The following is a 26,650-nucleotide window of genomic DNA, read 5'->3' as shown; positions in this document are numbered from 1 at the left end:
AAGCCAGATCTGCTAGACTCCACAGCCTCCCCTTTTGCCAAATGAGCACAACATCTTCAATAAAACTATAAACTCTTAGGGGTAAGTACTATATGGAGAGAAGGATTAAGTCCGTTTGGATAATAAAGCCAAAGTACCACCATGGTCTCCACGGGTTGTGTAAGTGTGTGGCTGTCACTACTAGGTGGAGATCAAGTCCTGCCCTTCCTGAGCATCTACTAGACGGGTCTCGGAGGCGGTGTCCCTGCTTATCTCCTCAGTCACTGGCCTTGGCGTCCCATTTCCAGCACACTAGAAGAACTTGCAAAACCATGTGAGCAGTCTGTTCATATTTTCTATTTCTTCCTGGTTCAGTCTTGGCAGGTTGTGCATTTCTAAGAATTTGTCCATTTCTTCCAGGTTGTCCATTTTAATGGCATAGAGTTGCTTGTAGTAATCTCTCACGATCTTTTGTATTTCTACAGTGTCAGTTGTTACTTCTCCTTTTTCATTTCTAATTCTGTTGATTTGAGTCTTCTCCCTTTTCTTGATGAGTCTGGCTAATGGTTTATCAATTTTGTTTATCTTCTCAAAGAACCAGTTTTTAGTTTTACTGATCTTTGCTATCATTTCCTTCATTTCTTTCTCATTTATTTCTGATCTGATTTTTATTATTTCTTTCCTTCTACTAACTTTGGGGTTTTTTTGTTCTCTAGTTGCTTTAGGTGCAAGGTTAGGTTGTTTATTCGAGATGTTTCCTGTTTCTTAAGGTAGGATTGTATTGCTATAAACTTCCCTCTTAGAACTGCTTTTGCTGCATCCCATAGGTTTTGGGTCGTCATGTCTCCATTGTCATTTGTTTATAGGTATTTTTTGATTTCCTCTTTGATTTCAGACCAATCACAAGCACTGAAATTGAAACTGTGATTAAAAATCTTCCAACAAACAAAAGCCCAGGACCAGATGGCTTCAGAGGCAAATTCTATCAAACATTTAGAGAAGAGCTAACACCTATCCTTCTCAAACTCTTCCAAAATATAGCAGAGAGAGAACCACTCCCAAACTCATTCTACGAGGCCACCATCACCTTGATACCAAAACCAGACAAGGATGTAACAAAGAAAGAAAACTACAGGCCAATACCACCGATGAACATAGATGCAAAAATCCTCAACAAAATACTAGCAAACAGAATCCAACAGCACGTTAAAAGGATCATACACCATGATCAAGTGGGGTTTATTCCAGGAATGCAAGGATTCTTCAATATACGCAAATCAATCAACGTGATACACCATATTAACAAATTGAAGGAGAAAAACCATATGATCATCTCAATAGATGCAGAGAAAGCTTTGGACAAAATTCAATACCCATTTATGATAAAAACCTTGCAGAAAGTAGGCATAGAGGGAACTTTCCTCAACATAATAAAGGCCATATATGACAAACCCACAGCCAACATCATCCTCAATGGTGAAAAACTGAAAGCATTTCCACTAAGATCAGGAACAAGACAAGGTTGCCCACTCTCACCACTCTTATTCAACATAGTTTTGGAAGTTTTAGCCACAGCAATCAGAGAACAAAAGGAAATAAAAGGAATCCAAATCGGAAAAGAAGAAGTAAAACTGTCACTGCTTGCAGATGACATGATACCATACATACAGAACCCTAAAGATGCTACCAGAAAACTACTAGAGCTAATCAATGAATTTGGTAAAGGAGCAGGATACAAAATTAATGCACAGAAATCTCTGGCATTCCTATACACTAATGATGAAAAATCTGAAAGTGAAATCAAGAAAACACTCCCATTTACCATTGCAACAAAAAGAATAAAATATCTAGGAATAAACCTACCTAAGGAGACAAAAGACCTGTATGCAGAAAATTATAAGACACTGATGAAAGAAATTAAAGATGATACAAATAGATGGAGAGATATACCATGTTCTTGGATTGGAAGAATCAACATTGTGAAAATGACTATACTACCCAAAGCAATCTACAGATTCAATGCAATTCCTATGAAACTACCACTGGCATTTTTCACAGAACTAGAACAAAAAAATTTCACAATTTGTATGGAAATACAAAAGACCCCGAATAGCCAAAGCAATCTTGAGAACGAAAAACAGAACTGGAGGAATCAGGCTCCCTGACTTCAGACTATACTACAAAGCTACAGTAATCAAGACAGTATGGTACTGGCACAAAAACAGAAATATAGCTCAATGGAACAGGATAGAAAGCCCAGAGATAAACCCACGCACATATGGTCACCTTATCTTTGATGAAGGAGGCAGGAATGTACAGTGGAGAAAGGACAGTCTCTTCAGTAAGTGGTGTTGGGAAAACTGGACAGATACATGTAAAAGTATGAGATTAGATCACTCCCTAACACCACACACAAAAATAAACTCAAAATGGATTAAAGACCTAAATGTAAGGCCAGAAACTATCAAACTCTTAGAGGAAAACATAGGCAGAACACTCTATGACATAAATCACAGCAACATCCTTTTTGACCCACCTCCTAGAGAAATGGAAATAAAAATAAACAAATGGGACCTAATGAAACTTAAAATTTTTGCACAGCAAAGGAGACCATAAACAAGACCAAAAGACAACCCTCAGAATGGGAGAAAATATTTGCAAATGAAGCAACTGACAAAGGATTAATCTCCAAAATTTATAAGCAGCTCATGCAGCTCAATAACAAAAAAAACAAACAACCCAATCCAAAAATGGGCAGAAGACCTAAATAGACATTTCTCCAAAGAAGATATACAGATTGCCAACAAACGCATGAAAGAATGCTCAACATCATTAATCATTAGAGAAATGCAAATCAAAACTACAATGAGATATCATCTCACACCAGTCAGAATGGCCATCATCAAAAAATCTAGAAACAATAAATGCTGGAGAGGGTGTGGAGAAAAGGGAACACTCTTGCAGTGTTCTTGCAGAACAGTATGGAGGTTCCTTAAAAAACTATAAATAGAACTACCATACAACCCAGCAATCCCACTACTGGGCATATACCCTGAGAAAACCATAATTCAAAAAGAGTCATGTACCAAAATGTTCATTGCAGCTCTATTTACAATAGCCTGGAGATGGAAACAACCTAAGTGTCCATCATCGGATGGATGGATAAAGAAGATGTGGCACATATATACAATGGAATACTACTCAGCCATAAAAAGAAACGAAATTGAGCTATTTGTAATGAGGTGTATAGACCTAGAGTCTGTCATACAGAGTGAAGTAAGTCAGAAAGAGAAAGACAAATACCGTATGCTAACACACATATATGGAATTTAAGGAAAAAAAATGTCATGAAGAACCTAGGGGTAAGACAGGAATAAAGACACAGACCTACTAGAGAACAGACTTGAGGATATGGGGAGCGGGAAGGGTAAGCTGTGACAAAGCGAGAGAGAGGCATGGACATATATACACTATCAAACGTAAAATAGATAGCTAGTGGGAAGCAGCCACATAGCGCAGGGAGATCAGCTAGGTGCTTTGTGACTGCCTGGAGGGGTGGGATACGGAGGGTGAGAGGGAGGGAGATGCAAAAAGGAAGAGATATGGGAACATATGTATATGTATAACTGATTCACTTTGTTATGAAGCAGAAACTAACACACCATTGTAAAGCAATTATATTCCAATAAAGATGTAAAGAAAAAAAAAAAACCATGTGAGCAAATTAGCCAGCAGTTCAAACGAGCAGGATTAACGCTTCTCAATGCTATGTACACACCACTAGGGGGCCGTCCCATGGCCTCTCCAAGACAGGGCAACACATACCAGTAAGAGATTCATTCACTTTACAAGGAGATAAACAGATCCCGATTCAGCTACCCAGAATCCAAGTCAGGCTGCGTTAATGATAACAATGATAGTAATATTACCATGAATAATATTAATAGCAAATACTTAAGACTTACTGCATGCCGGGCATGGTTTTAACCTCTGTACGTGTATTTAATCTTCACAACTCCTCCATGAGGTATGTGGCGTTATTATCACCACTTTACAGACTGAGATAAACACGGAGAGGTTAAGTAACCTGTCCAAGAACACAAAGCTAATAAATGGTACAGCCAGGATTCAAACCCAGGGAATCTGGGTGAAGAGTCTGTGCTCTTAATCAAAAACTATATTAACTATCAGAAAAATGTGGGGTTCAGAAAGCATTTCTGGCAGAGGAAATAATTTCAGCACAAAGAGACAGCATTATGATGTGCTCAGAAATAAGTAACAAAAAGCAGTATAAATAAGTAGAAATGAAAAGTTTTGTTTGAGGAGCATCAGGGGATACAAAAGAAGAGTGCTGGGGTTAGGGCTCAGGCATCAGATTCAAACAGACGACCTGAATTCTATTCTGTCACGGACCTGGTGAGTGATCACAAGCATGTCACCTACTCTCACCAAGCCTCAGTCTCTCCATCTGAATAATGGACATCCTCTTACAGAACTTTTGTGCTCAGGGTGAGGCCCACAGACCCACAGTAAGTGCTTAAGAAATGTAAACTGCTAATGATAATAGTCATAACAGTAATCAATTTTTATTTAAAAATACAATTTTATTTTTTTAATTTATTAGAAATAGATATTTATTATATGTAAGGCCAAACTGTGAGACTCTGAATGCCACGTGGAGTTTGGATTTGACTCCAAAGGAGAGCTAAGTACATAGCACACACAGGGCAGGGATCTCTTGAGAGAAGCCCATAGCACGGGGCACCCAGCATTAAAAAGAACGGAAAGAGGGCTTCCCTGGTGGCGCAGTGGTTGAGAGTCCGCATGCCAATGCAGGGGACACGTGTTCGATCCCTGGTCCAGGAAGATCCCACATGCCGCGGAGCAACTAAGCCCGCGCGCCACAACTGCTGAGCCTGCGCTCTGGAGCCTGTGAGCCACAACTGCTGAGCCTGTGATCTAGAGCCCGTGAGCCACAACTACTGAGCCCATGCGCCACAACTACTGAAGCCCGTGCACCTAGAGCCCGTGTTTCACAAAAGAGAAGCCACCGCGATGAGAAGTCCGCACACCGAAACAAAGAGTAGCCCCCGCTCATCGCAACTAAAAAAGAAAGCCCACGTGCAGCAGCAAAGTCCCAACACAGCCATAAATAAATTTTAAAAATCAAATAACTATGCTTCTTAGTCCCTTTCTTCCTTTCCTCCTTCCCTCCCTCCCTTTTCTTTCTCTCTTCCTCACTTTCTTTTCATTTTTTTAACATTTTAAACATTTCCCATAATCTCATGGCTTTAAAAAAAAGTACCACAGATTTTAACAATTAACATGGGCAGAGACGTCTCTAAAAACACATCCCATGCCCTGCAAACCTGTTAAGCCCTGGACTCAGAATCCAAGTTGTCCCCTGTGCGAATCCAATTTAGGTTAGCAAGGACTAAATATCACTGGTTTAGCTCAAGGAGAAAGACGACGACTGTGCAATTACTTTTCAGCCACAGGCTGCAGTGGTCACAGGCTACTGGAGAGATGACTTTTTCCTCCAGGCTCTCTCTTCACTGGGCCTTCTGTGAACTGTCTGTGGTCTGGTGATAAAGCTGAAAGAGAAGTGGCAAGAGCAAACCAGGAAGGGTTGGGGGTGGAAAGAAGTACAGAGCCCACTTAAAGAGGAAGGGGGCAGATGTCCTTCAGGCGACAAATCACTCGGGCTAGGAAATGTATGAGTCTAGAGGGTTCGAAAGACAACAGATTTTTGAGCACCTACTGATGTACGAGGCATTAGGCTGGCATTTGGGGAGGAGAGAGGATGCAAAATACTAAAAGCAGCAAGTTCGAGCCTGTAAAAATGTAGCTGAATGAACAGCCAACAAAGAGATGAAAAAGCAGAGGGTTTTACCCGGAAATAATAAGCAGTCGGGTTTGAAGTAAGAGGAAATGAAGGTGAGCTGGGGAAGATAAGACTCGAGAAGGGGGGCTGAGGCCAGACCACGCAGGACTTGAATGCAGTGCTGAAGAATCTGAACTTTATTCCTCAGGCTACAAGGACTGGCGCAGCATTCAAGTTCACAAAACAAAACAGTAGGGCATGATAAAAGTCGTTCTAAGGCAAGCCCCAAGGGAGGAGGAGACAGGGGAGGAAGACTTGTAAGGACACCACTGCACTAGTTCAAGTAAGAGGATACCAACGTGAACCATGCGGATTTAATTTTTTTTTTAATTTTCAAAAAATTTTTAAATTGCAGAAAAAGAATGGACAGAATTTGGTTATTTAGACATAGGAGGTTATTTAGACATAGGAGAGGGAAGAGTCAAGGATGACTGAGGTTTTTAGTGATTATATTGATAGAAAAGAAACTGGAGGAAGGGAAGGAGTGAGGAAGAGAATGAACGTAGTAATTTGGAAGAAACCAGCCTAGGAAAGGCCCTGAAGAGGGCAGCCAGTTTCTAAGCTCTTAGAGGTGGGCATTTGCAATTCCTAAATGTGCTTCCCAGAGGAAAGCACCCCTAAATTAGCATTCCTTCGGTCCTGTGAGACCTTCTAGAAGGCAAACATTCACTCCCATTTTACAGATGGAAGAGAGGAAAGTCAAGAGACATGTCCAGTATGATACCAAGGTGCAGTAACAAAAATAAATATTAAAGTATCCAGCCACGTAGACGTACACTTTGTTCAAATCCTCATCATTCACATTTGGAGCTTTAGTTCACATATGCACCACCTGTAAAATCTACGAGTTTGTTACAGTAGATTTTAAGCCGCAAAGAAAACAAGCGAGCCAGTGAGCTTCTATGTCCCAAAACTGTGTTTCTGCTAATAAATATTGATGTCTCCCTCTTCCTGAACCTTCTGTCCCCGAGGACTTTTCTGTGCAAAGCACCCCTTCTAAGTGAACGTTTGTGGGTCACCTCGCTTGCTCTAGGCTCCCACTGTAGAATTCCACAACAAACTGTTTTCTGAGGGCAAGAAAAGTCTTCAGGGGGTTCTCCTGTTCTAGAAACAAACAAAAGGTTAAATGCGACGAAGAGGGAAACGGAGAAGGGAACGACAGAAGGAGGAAGAAAAAGGAACACAGTTCTCTTTTGTTTAAAGGAACCAAGTGGGCCAAATTAATTTGCTTAGGAGCCTGCAGAGCTTCCCACAAAGGTGGAGATGATGGGCAAGATTTCCACGTGTAGGATAAACATCTAGGAAAATTCATTTTCTCTGTGCTAAAAGGGTACGTCGGTCACACAGCTTTTACTTATTAAGAGACGGGGGAGCAAGGAGACTGACTAACCCAGGGGCTGTTTTTCCGACATTCTCACTGGCTTCTGCCCTGGTAATCTAGGTTACCCTTTATGCTACCCTGAGTTATAAATAGCATTCATTTCCTTTCTCAGGCCAGACAGACTTTAATGCTTTATTTCTTGGGTCCAAGGGAAAAAATACTCATAGCACATCTCATTCTGAATTTGAGTTACTACCAAGCTTCCTCGCTTTGAATCAACCATGGAATAAGAAAACCACTTCAAAACATCAAAATTTGTTTGTTGTTGCCATGTTGTTAAATTAGCCCAGAAAAGTCCAATGGGACTTCTGAGTAGCTGTTTCCTTTCTAGTACATAGCTCAGAATCCTCCAGAACACAGCTCCAGGGCTTTGCATGTGTCTGGGATGAGGCAGGTGAATATTTTATACAATGACATGGGTGAGTACTGAGCCCGATGAAGGATTCCCCAAGGGATAAGAGCACCTTCAGTTGTTAGACAGAAACAGGAAGGCATTTCTCCTTATTTCTTTTTAAGGAAAGAAAAAGCTACACCAAGAAGAGCAGTTAAATAAGTGAAGAAGCAGAAAAGCCCCTACTTAAAACAGCTACTTGTCTGAGACCCATGCAAGGTCTAGGAGTCTGAAGAGGCCAAGAGAATCAGATGGAACAGGCTGCCACTCGACCAGAAGCTTTACATCTCACTTCAACATCACAACTTAGCTCAAAGATCCCGGTCTGAAACTGAAATGACACCAACCCCGATCTAAAACTTCTGCATTTCACTTTTCTGCAATTCCTACCAAGCTTGGCTTGACACTCCTGAATGCAGGAAAGACAAATCAAGGAAAAGAATGGACATTTTTGGAGAGATGCATCCACGTGAGAGCTTTCCTTTCTACCAAGACAAAGGCAAGGACTGAAAGCCAGCTTCACTTTGCCCCCCAAATACCTAGGCCTTTGAGGGGCTCTTACCCTTGGCTCACCTCACAAGGTCCCCCCATCCTGCTGAGCCGACCCCACACTCTCTTACTATGAATCACCAGATCCCTCTCTGTCAGACTGTCAGCTCCTTGCGGAAGCCCTGTTTCTCCTGATGAGCGTCACAAACAGCATTTTAAAGCAGTCTTTGGGTTGGTCCCCTGGGCTATCAGGACGTGGGAATTTTGATCATATGCATATAGGAAGCATCAAATTCGCTATCTGTTTCCCTTGGGGTTCAGGGACATCCAGAGGAGGCCCAAAGGGTTCCCCAACCTGTTGTAGATGGTGTGACTCTCCTCTGAGGCCAAAGCAACTCTGGAAACAGAGCTGACCGAAACAGAACTGAGGGCTTGGTGCCATTTCTTACCAATTTTAACATGAGCAACTTAGCATCTAGTAGTGTAACCCCACTTATTGTAGGTATTACGATGGGGACAAATCATTTCAAATTAAAAATGAAACCAAAACCTTGACAGTAACTCCTCACCAGCAAGTGGCTAGTTTCGGATTTCTGAAAGGTCACAGAAGATTCTGAGATCACTTTGCATTTATCACCCAGCGGCAGATAACTGCTTCACAGCTGCCCCGACTTCTCACAGAAGACCTCCCTCTACTTAGGAGATGAAGCGCTCCAACAGGCTCTGGCGGGCTGGCTGAGAAAACAGAACCCACCTCTTTCTGCTGCCATCGGGCCTGTCCTCTGCCAACTGTCTGGATGCTGCCCTTTCGAAGGGGCAAGGGGAAGATATGTACTTAATCTTAAGCTCTCACCTGTCCCAGTACCAGAGCCCAGAATGTCATGGAAACTGATGCAACAGCTCCCTCAAGATCAGCCCTTCAAGTGAGCTAAGCCCATGAGAGATGCAAACTATCAGCACCATCGTGTGCTGCGACTGTATCTTGCAGAGGCTGCAATGGAAGAAAAGAACGAACACGGAGGAAGTCCTTTGCTCGCTTCATTTCCTCCCATTTTACAAACTTGTGCAACGTGCTATTCCCCCAGCCTCTCATAGTTTCCAAGCCTTTTAAGAGCAAGTGGAGCGCCGGCCCACACTTACACGGCTACTTGACAGTTCCCTAGCAAACGGCTGAGAAAAGGGGCACAAGTGGGTACTAGTGGTCATGCCAAAGCTCAGACGTAACAGGAGCTGCATGGGCACACCCAGGAGAAAAAAAATACCAGGGAGCCCCGGGCAGAAAACCTAGGAGCTAGACAGAAAACAGAGGTCTGCAGGTCCTCCCAAAGCACCAGCCTGACCCAAATTTCAGCCCTGGGCCTCTCACTCTCCAGAAGACAACCTCCTGCTCAACAATTGGTCTTTTGTGCTGCACAACGTTATCCACCAAGGGCTGGGTGGAAAAAAAAACCTAATCCCCTTCACCTGTAACCTCATTGTGGCCTCCAGGCCCAGGGTGGACAGGGCTCTCCTGGACTCCGGGTCTGCGCACAGCCCAATCTCTCACATGGGCTGAGGACCGACAGGACAGCCAGGCAGCCCCAGTACACACACCAGTCCTCACCCAAAGGAAGGCTCCGTCATGGGGAGTGCACCTCCACACAAGTCAAACTCGAAGGTCAGGATGGAGAAACTGAGGCTCAGAGAGGGGCAGCCACCCGCCCCAGGTCACACAGCGAAGTCAGGAACGGAGCTTTAGTACTACCAAAACCCCGGCCTCGGGATTCCTGAGTACCTCACTGGCCCCCGCCTGCCCTCATCACGCTCGGCTAAGAATAACTAACATCCCCACAGCACCTCAGCCCCAATGTCTCCGCCTCCGTAGGGCCAGGACCTTGGTCTTTGCCCCGAGCGTCCGCCAGCCAACCCACAGACCCTGCCCGCCCGAGGGTCTGACCCGCCACCGCCCCGGAGCCCCAGCCCAGCGTCCCACCGCCCGCCTGACCTGCAGATTCGCGCTCCCGAGAGCCGGCGGCGGCAGACATTTCCCTGCCTGCTTCCTCAAGCTCTTCATCACGCCGCCCGGAGCCCCGCCCCCCGTTTCCACCCCCAGAGGGGCCCGCCCCCGCGTGCCACCCTCGCCAATCAAAGGCCGGGCTGCTCCATAGCTCCGCCCCCAAAGAGAACGGGGCCCGCCCCTGAAGCCTGGCCTCCTCCAATCCCCTTCGCGCCTTCCGAGATCGATACCTGCCTCCGCCAATTCCAGAGCGCCCGGGCCGGGTGCCCTGGGCTGAGTTCCAGCCGCGCGGCGTGGGCGTCTCGGGCTCCGGCTCCTTGCGCCTGTAGCGAGACAGCCACAGAAACTTAGGATCTAGGGCCTTGGTGTTGAAACCTGTGGAAGGAAAAAGGAGGGAATACTGAGCCACGGACTTGAAGAGCCGGTTCCACCTCCGCAAGGTGGATTTGCTCCGTGAGCAAATCGCTCAGCCTCTCCGGGGAGGCTCCAAGCCTGTTTCCCTGGCGCACAGTGTGGGCCTGAGATTCAAATACAATAATAAACATGAAAACGAAAGTGCTATACCAAGATAGACAAGCACCACTCCTGCGACCTGGTGGTAACTACGTGCCAAGGTCTATGCTCCTTAATTCTCACAACTAACTTTAGGAGCAAGGGAACGATTATCCGGTGGCAACTATTATCCCATGGCAACTGAGCTCAGAGAGGTGAAGTCTGAGGTCGCAGAGTGAGTGGCAGTGTGGGAACTCAAATACATGTTAGTACTAGGGAGCGGGTTGGGGGCTTTAACTACCCATAATCTCCATCAGCAACTCGCAAGCCTCCCAAAAAAACACACTCTAAGTAAAAGCAGTGTGCCTGCTATGAAATATGCCTTCAAGACGAGTCCTCTGGTTCCCTCTGAACCAGATTGCCACTCTTCCTTCCTAGAAATTCTTGGGTCTTCTCTGCCTCTCACTCAAACCCAGGTCTGCCTGATTCCTAAACACTTGCTGTTTCCTATGCTATCCTGCCTGTTCTCCTTGTAGAACAGCATGAACCTGACCGAACTGAATTGGATTTGCAAGGGCATCATAAATGAAGAGACTTGGGTCGTAGGACTGACTATGGCACTCCCAGACACAGCTTTTAAATTATTTTCAGCAGTTACATGCCATTAACCCATCTGATCCTCACAAAACTCTTGGAGTAGTAAGGCAAGTTCGTATTTCCACGGTACAAATAATAAAGCCAAGGCTCATAGAAATAAAATATATTGTTCACATTCACAACTAGGAAGTGGCAGAGCTGGGATCTGAACTGAAATCTCTGGACTCCATGGGCTTTGGAGTTATAACCTGGGGTTCCAAACCTGGTCCTATTAACTTCCATTAATGAATGACCTCGGGTAAGTTACTAAAATGTCAGTTTACTCTCTTGTCAGTTTACTCATCTGTAAAACAGGATACTCTTTAGTACTGCTCAAAAGACTAAACAGAAAAACATCGTTGTTGTCTGTTGCTGTCTAGAAAAATACATGGCACACAGTAGGTACTCAATTAATGTTGGCTAATTCTTTCCTCTAACTGTGATCTTTTGACCAAGTCACTTCCACTCCCTGACCTTTTGCGCTGCACATTACCCACCAAGGACTGGGTGGGGAAAAACTAGTTCCTTTCACCTGTAACCTCATCCCGGACTCTGGTCCTTTTATCTGTAAAATGCAAGGGTTGGGCAGGTGGATTCCCAAGAGTCTGTCATCTCTGAGAGTCCCCTCTCACCCAGACCCCTCCCAGAGGAAGTCCACATCATGATAGCTGCTCAAAGAAGCTGAGTTAGTGCAGTTTCCCTGCTGGTTACCCCAGGTGTGGACCCCGGAAGGAAGAGCAGGGAAGGGAACCGACAGACAGATACCTAAGCCTAAAAGAGGGGAATCATCCTCGACTACTCCCTCTCTTTCATTCTCACAGCCGGGCACCAAGCTCTGTTCATCCATTCAACAAATATGTGTTAAGTGCCTACTACATGGCAGGCACTGTTGTAACCACAGACAGTAAAGCTGTGAACACAACCCAAACTCAGTGTTCCCATGATGCCTTCATTCTCATCAGTTTGATCTCTCCAGTCCATCCTCTCCTCCCCATCCCCATGACTGGGCCCTGGTCGAAGCCTCATTTTTTATGCCTGAACCACTGCAATACATTCCCATTGATCTCCCTGCTCTAGGTTCTCCCCTTCTGCACCAGTTGCCAGAGGAACTTTCCTAAAGTGCAAATCCTGCCTCGTTATTCCTCAGTTTAAAGCTCCATCAGCTCCCCACAAGCTACAGGGCAAAATCCAAGCTCTTTGATGGTTATTTAAGACCCTTCATGCGCTGTCTCTGCTGGCCTGTCCTGGTTCAGCTCATTCCACAGCCTCCTCCCACCCCAACTTCAATCCCACCCAGTGCTCTGCTCTTAACTCCGACTGTCTTTTTTCCCATGTTGGCTGCCTGGGAAAAAACCTCACTCATCCTTCAAGTCTCAGCTTAAACATCACCTCCTACACGAAGTCTTCCCTGAGCAGTGTAGATGGGATGGGTTGGCATGAGCTTAGGACACATTAGAGCAAAACTCAAGAGCTCAGTCTCTGGAGGAGACTCTCTAATCCTGTCTAATCCTGGCTCTATTATTTACCAGCTATGTACTCAGGTAAGGCATTTAACCTCCCTGAGCCTCAGTTCCCTCCCCTGTAAAATGGACACACTGATAATACCTACCTTGAACGGCTGTGGTAAGAAAAATGAGATAATGTGCTGAAAAGTCCTCAGAACAGTGTCTAACACGCAATAAGTCCACAATGAATGTTAGCTAAGGAAATATTTTTCTGAGCTCCTACTATGTGCTGGGCACTTACACATGTATTACCTCATTTAATTCTCACAATTCCGTGAGGAAGATATTCTTTACATATAGAAGTCTACAAACAAGCAAACTCATAGAAAAAGAGATCAGATTTGTGGTTACCAGAGGGAGGGATGAAGTGGGGGAAAAGGGGATTGGGTGAAGGCAGTCAAAGGTCCAAACTTCCAGTTATAAGATAAATAGGGAGTTCTCTGGTGGCCTAGTGGTTAGGATCCCAGGCTTTCACTGCCGCAGCCCGGGTTCAATCCCTGGTCGGGGAATTGAGATCCCACAAACCGCATGGTATGCACCCCCCCCAAAAAAGAAAAATAAATAAGTACTAGGGGTGCAACAACATGATACATATATTTAATACTGCTGTGTTATATGAAAGAAAGTTTTTAAGAGTGTAAATCATGAGTTCTCACCACAAGGAAAAAATATTTTTTTCTACGTCTTTAATTGTATATCTGTATGAGATGATGGATGTTCACTAAACTTATTGTGGAAATCACTTCGTGATGTATGTAAGTGAAATCATTATGCTGTACACTTTAAACTTACACAATGCTATATGTCAATTAGAGCTCAATAAAACTGGGAGAAAAAAAAAAGCTCTACAAAACCAAGGTTCAGAGAGGTGAGGTGGTTTGCCCAAAGTCACACAGCTAAAGACCAGCAAAGATAGGCTTCAAATGCAAGAGGTTGTATAGCTTCAAAGTCCATTCTCTTTGCTGTTACTACTGTTATTACTTCTCCAACAACTACCAATAATAATCATAAAACAGGTTATCCTTATTAGTTGAAGGTTTGGAGATAAATTTCCCCTGCTTATAGAATCAACCCTTTAACTCAGCATTCAAGGCTGTATATTGTTTCCTTTTCCCACATTGCCCAGTTTGCATCAACAGTCAGTACCCTTCCTGCACACCGGGCAAACTAAGTTGGAGCCCCCAGACATTCAGGCTCCATGAGGAGACCACGATAGAAGGGGAGCCCACCCCGGATTCCTGCAGAGCCAGGATGTTAGCTAGAAAGGAAGTAAGTGACAGTGTTGGGTAAACAGCTAAGCCCCAGTGCCTGGTGGCTAGAATTTGCATGTTCTCTGGCTGATTCTCTGCTCTTTACCTGCCTGGCTGATCGCCCAGTCTAAACAAATTCTGCCCTAGAGGCCACTAACTTCTCACTGTTAAGTTAAAGCTAGACCATCTTCTCAGCTGTGGTGGGGGACAGAGCAGGGTACAAGGGCAGGAGAGCTCTTATGACAGACTTCCCTTGGTTCTAGCTGTGGTTGTCAGGGAGAGGGAAGGTGGGCCTCTAGAAGCTGCTGACCCCGCTAACTTGTAAAAGATTCTGCATGAGAATCACAACTCACCCCATGCAGCCCTGCCCAGAGCAGGGAGGGCAAAGGGGCCCTGCTGGCGTTAAGACTCAGGTCCAGAAACGGGAAAACAGAAATGCAAACATCATGGCTGGCTGGTGGCCTGGGGGCACGGTGGCCTCGTGCCAGCAGCTTTGAGAGGGCACAGAAACTGTAGAGTGTAAGTCCAAAGGGTGCAAAGTCAACTGGTGGTGGGGAGGTCAGTGCCCAGCCTCCCCTTCCCCCGGGAGCCTGTGGTCTTACCTACCTGGACAGGCCCTGGCGACTTCCTGGAGAAACGTTCTGGTGTGTGAACCAAAGGGGAGCTGGAATACGAGGCTGAGCTCCGCTGTGTCCAGCTGGACGGTGACATCTGAGCCTGCACAGGGGAGGCAGGAAATGAGCCCCTGGCCTCCAGGATGCTTAGGTGCATCTTTAGACTGGAGCCCCCAGCATGGAACGTCAGCAGCCCAAGCTCCCAAAGCCCCTTTGACCCTTAAGCTGGGGCAATAAGGGAGCCCTCTGTACCCCCAGCTTCAAATTAACATCACCCTCAGTCTACAAAGGGGGTGGACCTCAGCTCTGAAAATTCAGTAAGCCTCACCGTAGCCTTCTGGACGGAGCCAGAAGAAACCAACTTCTCAACCTGTAGTCTACCCCCTGCCCCACCAGTGGAATGAAAAGCACACAGAGGCGGACAGGGGGGCCGTCCGTCAGTCAGTCTCCCTGACTGTGCCAGACACACGCTAGTCACAGGGAACACCACGCTGAAGACATCAGACATGGCCTTGTCTTCAGGGAGCTGGAGTGTGGATGGTGTCTGGCTCATAGCGTAACCTCAGCACCCAGCAGGCACATGGCGAGCACGCAAAACATGTGCTGAACTAATGAATGAGTAGGAGCAATGCCGCAGACTGATCAAGAGCGTGGGCTCCAGAGACTGGATTCCGAGTCTGAATCCTTGTCCCACCACTTGCTAAATTACTTAATTTCTCTGGGCTTCCATTACCTCGTCCATAAAATGGGGATGAAAGCAGTGATGACCTCACAGAATTGTGAGGAAAGCACGTGATGTGTGTAAAGCTCGTTAGCATAGTGCCTGGCGCGAGGTCATCATTGATTAAATATTCATTTCTATGATTATTAGTACTACCTCTGCTATTACGACTGCAGTCCAGCAAAGAACACCGACATTAGATAGGCCTCTATAAATAATTAAATCACTGTGGGTGACAGAGAGGCGGTAAGGACGAGACAAAGGAATGCGTATGAGTGAAATACAAACACTTTCGGATACAAACACTCTCAGGAGTTCAACAAAGGCTTCCCGAGGAAAGTCAGTGTGAACTGAAGCCCTGGAGGATAACTGGCTACGCGAAAAGAGGAGTGAGGGCTTTCAAGAGGAGGAAGTAGCGTGTGCAGGGGCTCCGTGGTGAACACGTGTCACGTTGGAGATGCTTGGAATGCAGAGGATTCCAAGTGCAGCAAGCAGGGAAAGGAGTGACTGGAGAGATGACCGGGGCCTCATCCTGCAGGGTCCTGCGTGCCACAGTGAGACGATCAGAAAGTGCTTTTACTTCACACCACTCTTCTCTCTGCAGATTCTGTTCCCCCTGCCCCAACTGGGACTCAGACTGAAAGGACCACTCACCAAGAAAGTAGACTTCACCATCCAGGGACACTGCGGGCAGGGAAACGAAAGGGCCCTTAGCAACTGAGCATCATCCTTCCTCCCAACGCCCCACCTCCAACAAGGGCAGAAATGACCCGGGACCCCAGAGGAGAGGGATCATCCTGTCCAGGCCCCTGTGGCACCTTCTTCCAGAGCGAAATCCCGAGAGATCGGCACGATCTGGTCCAAGGAGACATCATCCCCAGTAACGGCCATCCTCCGGTGTGTGTACAGGAAGAGACTGAGGGCAGGAAGCAGAGTGAGGACAGGGGGCCTGTAGTCTAGTCGTCCCTCAGGCCCATCGGGGAAGCCTCGGGGTGCTCGCACTCTCTCCTTGGTTCCTGGGGCTGTGCTCATGCCTCTCTGCTCATGGTACCCACCAGAGACTGTTGGGTCATCAAAGCTGAACTTGCCTCATTTCGGGGAGCCCCTGCCTTGTTAGTAAAACCCATGTTTGATCTCCCCCTGTGCGTTCTAGCACTGCAAGTGACAAGAACAGGGCAATCTTAGCCTCCCCACTCCCTCCCTGAACCTCAGCTTTTTCATCTGTAAGGTGAGGGTGGTGGGTTCAAAAATGTCTAAGGCTCCTCCCAGCTCTGAGACCCTGAGGTTCACCTTCTGGCTGTGAGACCATTGATAAATATTAATTATTCTCTCTCTGCTTCTGTGTAATATGTGGGTATTACTAGCAACATTTATGGAGCCCTTTCTATGTGCTTCACAGCATTTTAAACACTTTACATGTAGTAACTCATTTTAATCTTCAGTCTGGACACATTGAGGTTTGCTCAGGATGACATGGCTCGGAAGTAACAAAGCCTGAATTTCAACCCAAGACAGGCCACAGGGCTCAAGATCTGGAGCGTATGTTCAACCATCTTCTTGAGAAGTTTTCTCATCAAATTTTGAGGATTATATGAGCTAAGACTACAGAGGGCTTGGCCTATAGTGGTCAAAAACTATTATCATTATTACAATTATTCTAGAAGCCTCAGACTCTGCCCTAGAGGGCATGAAGTCCAGCTGGAGGGACAGTGGAGAATAATCAAACCCAGGGCCAGAGAGGCAAGGACTGAACCAGTCACTGACGCATGTTCCTGGCCACCATGTTCCGGGCGGTAACGCACGAGTCCCAGGAGGCGGCTCTGCCTGCTCTCTCCCTCACACAGCGCTCCTTGCACCGCCTGCAGCTCAGGGTCAAGGCAAACCAAAAGGGAGCCGGGCCCCAGGCCTCGCCCAACCCAGCCCACCCCACCTGCCCTGCCCTGCCCTGCCCCGCCCCACCCTCACCCACACAGATTCACTCTGTGGTTTCACCTCTCCCACCCTTCCTCATCTGTGAAATGGGGAGAGTAACCCCCAACGTCACAGGGGGTGGGAGGATAACTGAGTATTTAAAGCACCCGGGAGAGAGTCCAGGACTAACTGCTTAGTATGTACAGGTTTCCATCTCCCCCTGAAGGCACAGAGAGAGGGAGGCAAGCAGACAGACACGTAGACACCTGCCATTCCACTTCCCAAGGCCAGGCACGGCAGGCCCTGGGGCTGGGAGCTCGGCACCCGCAGGGAAGGATATGATGATGCAGTACTCCCCCTCAGCCAGGGTCTCCTGGATCGCCACAGACTGGTCCATGCTGGCCCCTGCAGAGCAGACACGCCCCGGGGGAGGGCAGATGGGAGCCCCTTAGGTCAACAAGTCACTCAGGAGGTTATGGAGCTGCCTGAGGGAGGGCTGGGGGCAGGGAGGAGGGGCTCTGTGCTGGGAGAAGGCGGAGGAGGCCTCATCCGCTCCCTCCTCCTCCCCCTCCCCCTTCCCCTGAGAATGAGCCTTTCAGTTTCTAGGGAGAGGGGCCATCCCTTTGCCCCCGGTGAGAGGTACAATTTGCTGTACCGCCCTTTGTCTTGAAGGGCATCCAGTCGCTTCTAAGTGGGGTCCAGTCTATTTGTTGGACGTGGGGTGCCTTGTCCCATTACTGGAGAGGAGGACAAGTCCTATTGCTCCTGGGATGGGGCTCTGCCTTCCTTTTTGGGGAGCAGTATTAGTCCTGCTGGCACCTCTCTGGGCAGTGTCAGGGGTGTATCTGCACGTATCTCAGGAAGGGAGCTCTCATCCTAAACAAGGACCCCAGTTCTGTCCCTTTTTCCCTGGAGATGGGAAAGTGTCCCATTACTCCTTGGCCCTCCCCCAGCCCAGCAGGCCCCATTGCGTCAGCCGAAGGCCGAGAGTGTCCGGCTCTGACAGCATCAGGACAGGGGTCCCAGCCCTTAGCTTGCCCAGTCCCTCCTGCCCAGCCCCGCCCTGGTTTCCCTGCTCCGCACCTGCTCCCACACCTCTGCCATCGCCGCCTACCTCCTGAGCTGTCACCGCTGCTGGGTGTGCGGAACACCGCGGCCCCGGGACCCAGCCAGAGACTACATTTCCCAGAAGCCACCACGCCACACGACGGTCAGCCAGTCTGCAAGGCCCAGCCTGCCCACGCCAGTGCGGGGGTGGGGTGGGGTGGGGTGGGGTGGGGTCTTCCCTGCCCCCGTTAACTCCTTAGGTCTTGGGCTACCCTGGGCTCCCTATTCCGGAAAGATTTTCCTAAGTACTTGCCCTCGGCTCACCCTCGGTCCTGGAAGTCATGGGGCCAGAGCTCCCCTCCCAGGGCCTGGAAGGAAGATGGTCACTTTAAGGAAAAACACTTTCTCAGTTTCATCCTCAACTCCTCTCACTCCAGGCAGGCCAACACTGGCCTCTACTGGAACGCTTCCTCCCCAGCTAACTACCCCATCCTAGCTTAAAGGAGAACAACACTGTGAAGAACCACTACACCATTTTCCAGGTGTAGAAACTGAGGCTCAGAGACATTAAGCAATTTGACCAAGGCCTCGCACCTAGCAAAGTGGCCTCAACTGAAAGTGTGACTCCAACTTCGGTGCCATGGACACTGCCACATGCCTCCCTTTCCCCCCTAAGCCTCAGCGCTGTGTGTGTGAGGTGTGTGTGACAGGAGCACCTGGTCCCGCCTGCCTCATGGGGCTGTTTGGGGATAAAGGATGAGAATGCACATTGTAAAGGGTGTGATCCTGTTCATATGCAGTACTGTGCTGAGGCTCTATCCTCTCTCCTCAGGGAGGAAAGAGTTCAGGGGAGGGGGCCACTCAGCTCTCAGGACAGCCTGAGGCTGTACTTTGCTGTTCTCCGGCCCCTTCCCCCAATGCACTGGCCACAGGCACCTGGGCAAGGTCTTCCTCCTTTGGGGCCTCGATTTCCCACCTAAGATAAGCAGGCTGCTCCAGATGGACAAAAAGGGCTCAGATCAGGGAGTCATGACCGGCCTCTCCCAGCCTATTGGCCATTTCACTAAGCTGTAAGCTCCCTGAGGACAGGCTGTATCTTTTCCTCATCACCCCCGGGTAGTTTCTGGGACACAGTTGACCCTCAGAACATGTTTATTGAATTAGTGAATTATCTTAATGAATACTCTTTCTCTCAAGCTTTGACCCCAACTAAAGGGTAAGTGCAGGGAAAAGAGTGAGCATGTGACTTCTAACCCATCCTCACTCCTTTTCCCTAAGCTTAGAGTTGCTGCCTTAGTGACCAGTTCAAGTTTGTATACGCAAATCTCTTCCAGAAACAGACATCACCTTCTTCCCAATCTTCTTCTTTTCCTGGAAATATCCACAGCATAAATGGAGCTCAAGTTTATTTGAATTTGGTTTCAAAGCTGCGTGGGGGATGAGGAGAAAGGGGATTGATTTAGACCCTTAAAGATAAAGGGGGTGGTGGTCATTGCAGGAAAGCAGGGGAACCCCAATTCCAGCCCCCCTCTTTGTGTCAAAGTCTGGGGAGGATCTGGGAAAAGTAGACGGGACCGGGCATTTTTATAGATGAAGAAACTGTCCCTGCAGGACTTTGGGGTCCTCCTACTTGATGGGGGTCAGACAGGAGACTGTTCTGTTTTTCCAGACAAATCCCAGCCTCTCCTTGGGAATGGGGCTAAGGCCCTGTCCCCTTGGAGAGCATCATGTTCAGGCCTAGGCCCTGGGAGCCTCTAGCACAGAGTTGTGGACTTGATAAATCCCTCTCACTAAAGATACAGCTACAAGGACTTCCCTGGTGGCACAATGGTTAAGAATCCGCCTGCCAATGCAGGGGACATGCGTTAGAGCCCTGGTCCGGGAAGATCCCACATGCCGCGGAGCAACTAAGCCCGTGCGCCACAACTACTGAGCCTGCGCTCTAGAGCCCACGAGCCACAACTACTGAGCCCGCACGCCACAGCTACTGAAGCCCGCACGCCTAGAGCCCGTGCTCCTCAACAAGAGAAGTCACTGCAATGAGAAGCCCGTGCACCGCAACGAAGAGTAGCCCCCGTTTGCCACAACTAGAGAGAAGCCCGCGCACAGCAACGAAGACCCAATGCAGCCAAAAATAAATAAATTAAAATAAATAAATGTATTTTTTTAATTAAAAAAAAAAGATACAGCTACAGGAATCAGAGCTGGGGGTGGGCCTGGGGACTTGCAGGGCCTATGGGACCTTCCTGCCTGCCGCTCCCTGACTGCTGAGCGAAGGAACAGCAGCAGAGCGCCAGCCAGGGTCCAGGGCAGGGGGCTCCTTGTGGCCCCTGGTGCGGCCCCGTTGAAGCGGAGGTTCTCATCCAGCTGGAGGCAGCTGCCTGAGGCTGAGGCTTGGCAGCACTCCTGGTAGCAGGGCTGAGCCACAGCCCTGTGACACCTGGGCATCCCTGTCACGCAGGCCTGGCTGCGCCCTGCAGTGTAGCCTGAGCTGGACCGTTTCAGCTGCAAGAAGAGCTGAGACCGTTCATCCTCCCCTTGCCTTCGTCCCCCATTCACAGAGACAAAAAATGTTAAGTTGGGTTGTGGGCTGAGCTGAACTTCCTTGGACCCCTCTCTCCACCCCCATGAGGCCAGCCAGCCCGTCCCCAGAGAACATACCGGGTGATCAGAAACAAGGGGGCATGTCACAGACACTTGGAAGATTCCAGCCACTGCCTTGGATTTCAGCATAATGTGGAGCTCAGAGGGTCGAGCAGCCTGGCCCTCAGCAGGTCTAGCTCCAGCCCGATTCGGCTGCTGACCCATTAGTCGAGCGGGGGAGAAGAGAGACCTGCAGTTCTGAGGGAGGGCAGCACCCAACCTTGGAGCACTGCAGGGGCCCACCTCACAGAAGTCCAAGCCCTCGGGGCACTCGGCCACAGCTTTCTGCCTTGGCAGGAGATTTTCCCCTTGAAGAGAGAGTGAAGGGAAGGGTAAGGGGTGTGGAGCCCTGTGAGCTCCAGACAGAGGCGGGGCTGGAGCCCCATCCTGCCTGTCCCACTGGCCCCAGCCACAGCCACCCCTCGCTGTCCATTCCTGCTTCCACTTCCCAGAGCAGGCAGATGTGGACAGACACTCATGTTTCTCTTGGGGGCTGGCAGGGTGGTGGTCACCAGTGGTGGAGTGGGAAGTGTCTTTTCCTCTGGGATGGTCAGGTGGCCTAGGCCTGGGAGCAGACCAGAGCTGTCTGGGGAAGGGCTATGACACGTCTGCTGGGGGACAATTCCTCTGCAAAGCCCCAGGCCGCCCCCCAGGGGAGGGCATCTTGTGTGTGGACTTCACAACCTGAAACTCTCCCATCTCTGCCACCTGGAGACGCACAGGAACTTGCTCTGGCTTCCTTGGAGCTTGTGGGGAGGAGAGCACTGGCCCAGCTGGGCGGGGAAAGGTGGCGAGTCGGAAGGGGAAAATCCAGAAGGGGTGGGGCACTGAGGAGGAGGGTAGACCTCAAAGCTAAGGGTCAGCCCGACAAGGTTGGGGTGTTGATAGAGGCTGGGGAGTTTGGGGAAAACAGCTCAGGTGTTGGGGGCCTGTCAGAGGGTGGGCTCAGAGCTGGGCGCTAGTGGGTGGGCAAGGCTCAGGGCTGGGGACAGGTGGGGCGGGGCTCAGAACTTATGGGGCCAATGGGAGGAAGAGTCAGAGTGGAGGGCAATGGAGGAGGGGCTTGGAGTTGGAGGACCACGGAGGAGGGGTTCAGAGCTGCAGGCTAGGGGGATTGTCTCACCCGAGGCCAACTGGTTGAGCTCCAGGCAGAGTGGGCCGCCACTGCAGCACTGCAGAGAGCCGGGTCCGGGGCTAGAGGCCAGCAGGTAAGGGCTGGGGCTGGTTTCATTTCTCCCCTCACAACTGAGGCTGCACCAGGCCATATAGTGGGAAGCGTTGAGTTGGATCAGCTGGGTAAAGAGAGTGCCTGCGAGTCCAGGGGGATGGGGGGTGGCCAGCCAGTCCCGGGCCATATCTCAACTCTCAGGGCAACCCAAACACCGACTCCTCTCTCTTCTGCTTCAGCACCTCCCTCCCAGCACCTTACTGGAGGTACCTGAATGTCACACCCCTTCCAACCCTGCAGCAGCCCCTCCTGGCAGCACCCTGCCTGGTCCCCCACAGCAGCCCTACCCCTGCACTCGCAGTAGCTCTCCCCTGCGCTGCACTCTGCTCTTTGGTTGAAAGGCTCTGCTTCCCGGTTTGCACGCCTCTCCATAGCAGGGGAAGCTATGGAACATCTGTGGGAGGGTTTGAACGCTGTGGCCCTCTTCCCACGGGTGAAGGCATCCAGGAGGCTCTCTCCCCCTTCACAGACTGCTTTGCCGCTTACCTGGACAGGAGCGGGGGTCAACTGGCTTCTCACCAGGTTCTGGGCTACCAGTAGGACCTGCAGGAGGACTGGCAGGAGGAAAAGGAGAGAAGAGACCACTGCAGGAAGCACCCAGCTCAAGAGTCAAGGTTAAGGAAAGGTCATGCAGCGGTTAAGTAGAAGGGGCCACGACACAGGTGAAAAGAAGGGATAGCCTCAGGGCCCAGGAGCAGTCACAGGTTAGGGTTGGTCACCTGGACCAGGAAAGGCTGGGGTCCCTGGGCTTAGGACAGCTACCTCTGAGCAAAGCAGCCTGATGGCTACTACCGGTCACAGACATCTTCTGAGAGGTAGGCCAGGAGCCCGAGAGAGTGAGGGACTGGTCCTGGGCAGCCCAGGGAGGGCTGCAAACAGAGATTCCCATTACTATGCTATGCAAAGGAGTAAACTAAGGCTGGGAGCCAGGGGGTCAACTTGTATGGAATAAGGGGTCCCAGGGGCTGGGCTTTTGCTTCCCGCAAGTCATACTTTCAGAGTGACATTGAGGTAGGCACAAAGGGGCCTGCAGCCTGGTAACGGCTCCTTTGAGAGTAAATGTTGTTGTTGGCATGGCAACAGCAGCGTCCCAGGCCCGAGGGGAGACAGAGCTGGAGCAGGTGCAGTGACAGGAAATAGACATCCGGTGCTTCTGATGTGGCCTCATTTGCCTCTGACATCAGAAGCTGCTGGGGGTGGGGAGTGGCGGGTGATGGGCTTCCTCAGAACCCAGGGCAGGGAAATGCTGGGTCACAGAGAGGGTCAGAAGTCAGGGCTCCCCTTGTCCAGATTCTTCAGGGTTCAGACCCAACCCTGTTTCTAAATCAGAGGTGAGCTAAGGGCAGGAGGTACCTCTCAGACCCTGGATAGCTGGATGCCAGCTCTGGTTCCCCCAGGACAAAGGGATCAGATCTGTAAGGGTCTGCTAAGCCCAGGTTCAAGTTTTTCCATGCGAGGCAGAAAACTGCTGGAGATGGGAGAGGGGGACCTTATTCCCATCTTCCCGCCCAACCCTGGGAGGCTGAGCACAGCCCAGCCCCCAGATTTCCCAGGGCTAACAGGGCATGTTTCCCTGCCGTCAAGGGTTGGCCCTCCGTCAGCACCTGGATCTCACAGGTGATCGCTGCCAGGGTGATGTGATACAGAGGAGAGCCTGGACCCTGTCTGGGCTGGGCCCCTTCTGGCCATGGTCTTTAATGCATGAGTGGGGCTGTGCTCAGAATCCTGGGTGCAGAGGTGAGGCAGGGTAGGACCCCTTGGCAATAGGGGCCACTTCTCTCTCCACCCTCACCCCTCCTTACTACCAGGAGCCTCAGCCCCTCCATTGCTCCCTCCCCTCCAACGCTACACTCAAGAAGTGTTCTCATCCAGTTAACACCTCTCAAGGGGACTTCAGTCTCCAAAGGCAAATAGGTCAAGAAGGGGGCCCAAAGGTTCTCCCCAGCCCCTGTGTCCTTGTGAAAGGAAGGACCCAAGCCTCCCACACAGCCCCTTTCCCACTTCCTGGTTGGGACAGCTGAGGCTGGAGGGACAGCTCAGGAGTGTGAGGGAAGCAGACAATCAGAAAGCCGGGCGAAGCTTAGATGGTTACTTGGTATCTGTGCTAGTTCTGCTCCTTGCCCATCTACTTTAGTCTGTGCATGTCTCCATAAATAGAACATTCCCAGTATTCCCTGAGCCCCACCCCATCCCAGCTGTAGACCTACCTGCGCACCTGAATGTGTGGAGGGCAACCAGCGTGTGTGCCTGAGTCAGGGAGGCTGCAAGCGCAGCCCCTGGAAGCTGGCGGCTGCCCCTCCTCCCCTCCAGTCATCTGTTAGCTCTGGCAGTTCCCTCTGACGCTGCTGCCACCGGGGACACAGGCAAAAGAAGGAAGCACAGCTGATGTCCAGACTGAAGCCAGAGGGAGAAAATAAAGTCAACTGGCAGATAGAAGGACCCCACTGGAACGTGTCTTATCTGTGTAGATGAGAAACCCGGCAGGTGGAGAAGGCTTTCAGAAGAGATGAGAGGGATGGGAGGCCAGGGTCGTCCCAGGGCCCACCTGCAACGGGAGAACTCTGTCTGTCTGATAGTGGAAAGGGGAGTGGGTGGGGAGAGGTCACAGGCCCATTCCTCCCAAGAGAACTTAGAGACGAGGCTGCCAGCAGGGCAGGATGGAAAGATGAAGGGAGAGGTAGTTATCATCCCAAGGATAAAAAAATGTAAAAACAATGCAGAGGGAAGACAGAAACCTCATCTTTGTCTGACGCTCACTTCCCAACACATGGGTTACTTTTAGGGTGCTCCCTTTGTAGAGCCTTCCAGCACAAGCTGACCCAGCGAGGGGAACAGAAGGGAAGTGGAGGAAAGGGATGACAGTTGAGGCTGGACACAGATTTACTGGATTTCCTCTCAGAGGTAGGGAGGGAGGAGACTCCCGCTTCTGGGAGGTTCATCCCAAGATCAGCCTCTGGGTTCAGCAGGGCCAATCTGGGGGTCAAGCCCAGATTCCTGCCTGGGCTGGGAGGGCAGGCAGAGTCCTGCAGTTGCTCTGATGGAGCAGTTTCCTCCTTGAAAAGTGAGCTGAATCATCTGTTCCTGGCAGGCAGTGCCCTGGCAGAGGTTCAGACTCCAGGTCTAAAGGAGAGATTCTCATAAGACTCAGGAACCAAGGACGCACTTCTGGGGCTTCATGAGCCCCTGAAATTGTGTGCAAGAATGTATATGCAGGGACTTCCCTGGCAGTCCAGCGGTTAACACTCCCCGCTTCCACTGCAGTGGGCGCAAGTTTGATCCCCGGTGGGGAAACTAAGATCCCGCATGCCATGCAGCACTGCCAAAAAAAAAAAAAGTATACGCAAGCGTACTTTTCTAAGGAGAAAGTCCACAGTTATCTTTGTATTTCCAGAGGAATCTATGATCCTTAAAAAAGATTAAGAACTACCGACATAAACCCAGGAAGAGCACCACTCCGCTCTCCTTAGCCTAGTAAGGGGGCTCAGCTGTAATCCTGTTCTTCTTATAGCAGACCCCTGAAGGCCAGACTTCAGGGAGCCACCTCTGGGGAGAACCACTGCTTCTTTCTTTCTTTATTTATTTTAAAATATTTATTTATTTATATAAATTATTTTGGCTGTGCTGGGTCTTAGTTGCGGCATGCGGACTTCTGGCGGCATGTGGGATCTAGTTCCCAGACCAGGGATCAAACCCGGGCCCCCTGCCTTGGGAGCGGGCAGTCTTACCCGCTGGACCACCAGGGAAGTCCCGAGAACCACTTCTGACTGATGCAAGTTTGCAGGCACCTCCTGAGTAACTCTGTGCCCCTCAGGGCTGGGTGGAGCTGGCCACACAACTCTTCCAGCTGGCCCAGGTGTTACTGCACCTCCTTACCTCTGGGTCTGCTCCCACCATCTCACATCCATTTAATTCTCAAGATTTGCAAACCTAGCTGTGCCTGGCACGTGGAAGGCACTAAAAAATATTTGGATGAATGTAACAAATGAACAAAAGGAGTCTCCGCCCCCGCCAGGGGCTTGTTTCCTCCCAGGCACCTCTGGCTCAGTTCACAGGATGACTAGTTATCTGGGCAAGGATGATGGCAGGACTCCACAGAACCTGGTCCCACCGCCCCTCCACACTGTAAAGAAAACAAACGGGCTCTTGGAACGCTCCATTGATTGACCTTGCCGTCCCAGGTACCCACTCCTGAAGAGGGGGCTCAGAGGAATGTGACGGTGGGAAAGCATCAGGTGTGTCCCTGGGGAGGCCTGATGCTGCTACTGCCCCAGCTGGAAGGCTGGAGAGACATCCCCTCCCATGTTTACCATTTCCCAGGCTTTAACTCTCTTCTCAAAAGGCAATGTCTCCTTGCACTTTGGGCCTATTTTCAGTTACCAATGTTTTTAGTTGGCTCAATTAGGTTTTATTATCCATTCGCTCTGCTTTAGAAACTCAGGCTCTGGCGAGGTTGTCCAACTGGGGTTTTAAGCAACTGGAGGAG

General features: G+C 49.7%; 1 protein-coding gene across 5 annotated transcripts in view; it reads right to left on the bottom strand.

Annotated features, from left to right (window-relative positions):
- The window catches only part of INPP5B (inositol polyphosphate-5-phosphatase B), a 47,459-nt gene extending 29,067 nt beyond the window's left edge, over window positions 1–18,392 (bottom strand). For 3 of the 5 annotated variants that reach the window (XM_082656703.1, XM_082656704.1, XM_082656705.1), the window contains exons 1-7: window positions 18,333–18,392; window positions 17,590–17,654; window positions 17,103–17,197; window positions 16,157–16,254; window positions 15,993–16,022; window positions 14,610–14,720; window positions 10,355–10,495 (exon numbers count right to left, since the gene is read on the bottom strand). In XM_082656703.1, coding sequence (XP_082512829.1) covers window positions 10,355–10,495; window positions 14,610–14,720; window positions 15,993–16,022; window positions 16,157–16,254; window positions 17,103–17,197; window positions 17,590–17,646 — 532 coding nt within the window. In that variant the 5' untranslated portion in view covers window positions 17,647–17,654; window positions 18,333–18,392. Of the gene's footprint in view, window positions 1–10,108; window positions 10,197–10,354; window positions 10,496–14,609; window positions 14,721–15,992; window positions 16,023–16,156; window positions 16,255–17,102; window positions 17,198–17,589; window positions 17,655–18,332 lie in introns of those variants that run through there. The other 2 variants (XM_082656707.1, XM_082656706.1) reach the window with 2 other exon arrangements.
- Window positions 18,393–26,650: the final 8,258 nt, after the last annotated feature.

Source organism: Grampus griseus (genome assembly GCF_964374135.1).
Source record: "Grampus griseus genome assembly, chromosome: 1".
In the NCBI taxonomy this organism is placed as follows: domain Eukaryota; kingdom Metazoa; phylum Chordata; class Mammalia; order Artiodactyla; family Delphinidae; genus Grampus; species Grampus griseus.
This window is presented reverse-complemented; position numbering and strand designations above follow the sequence as displayed.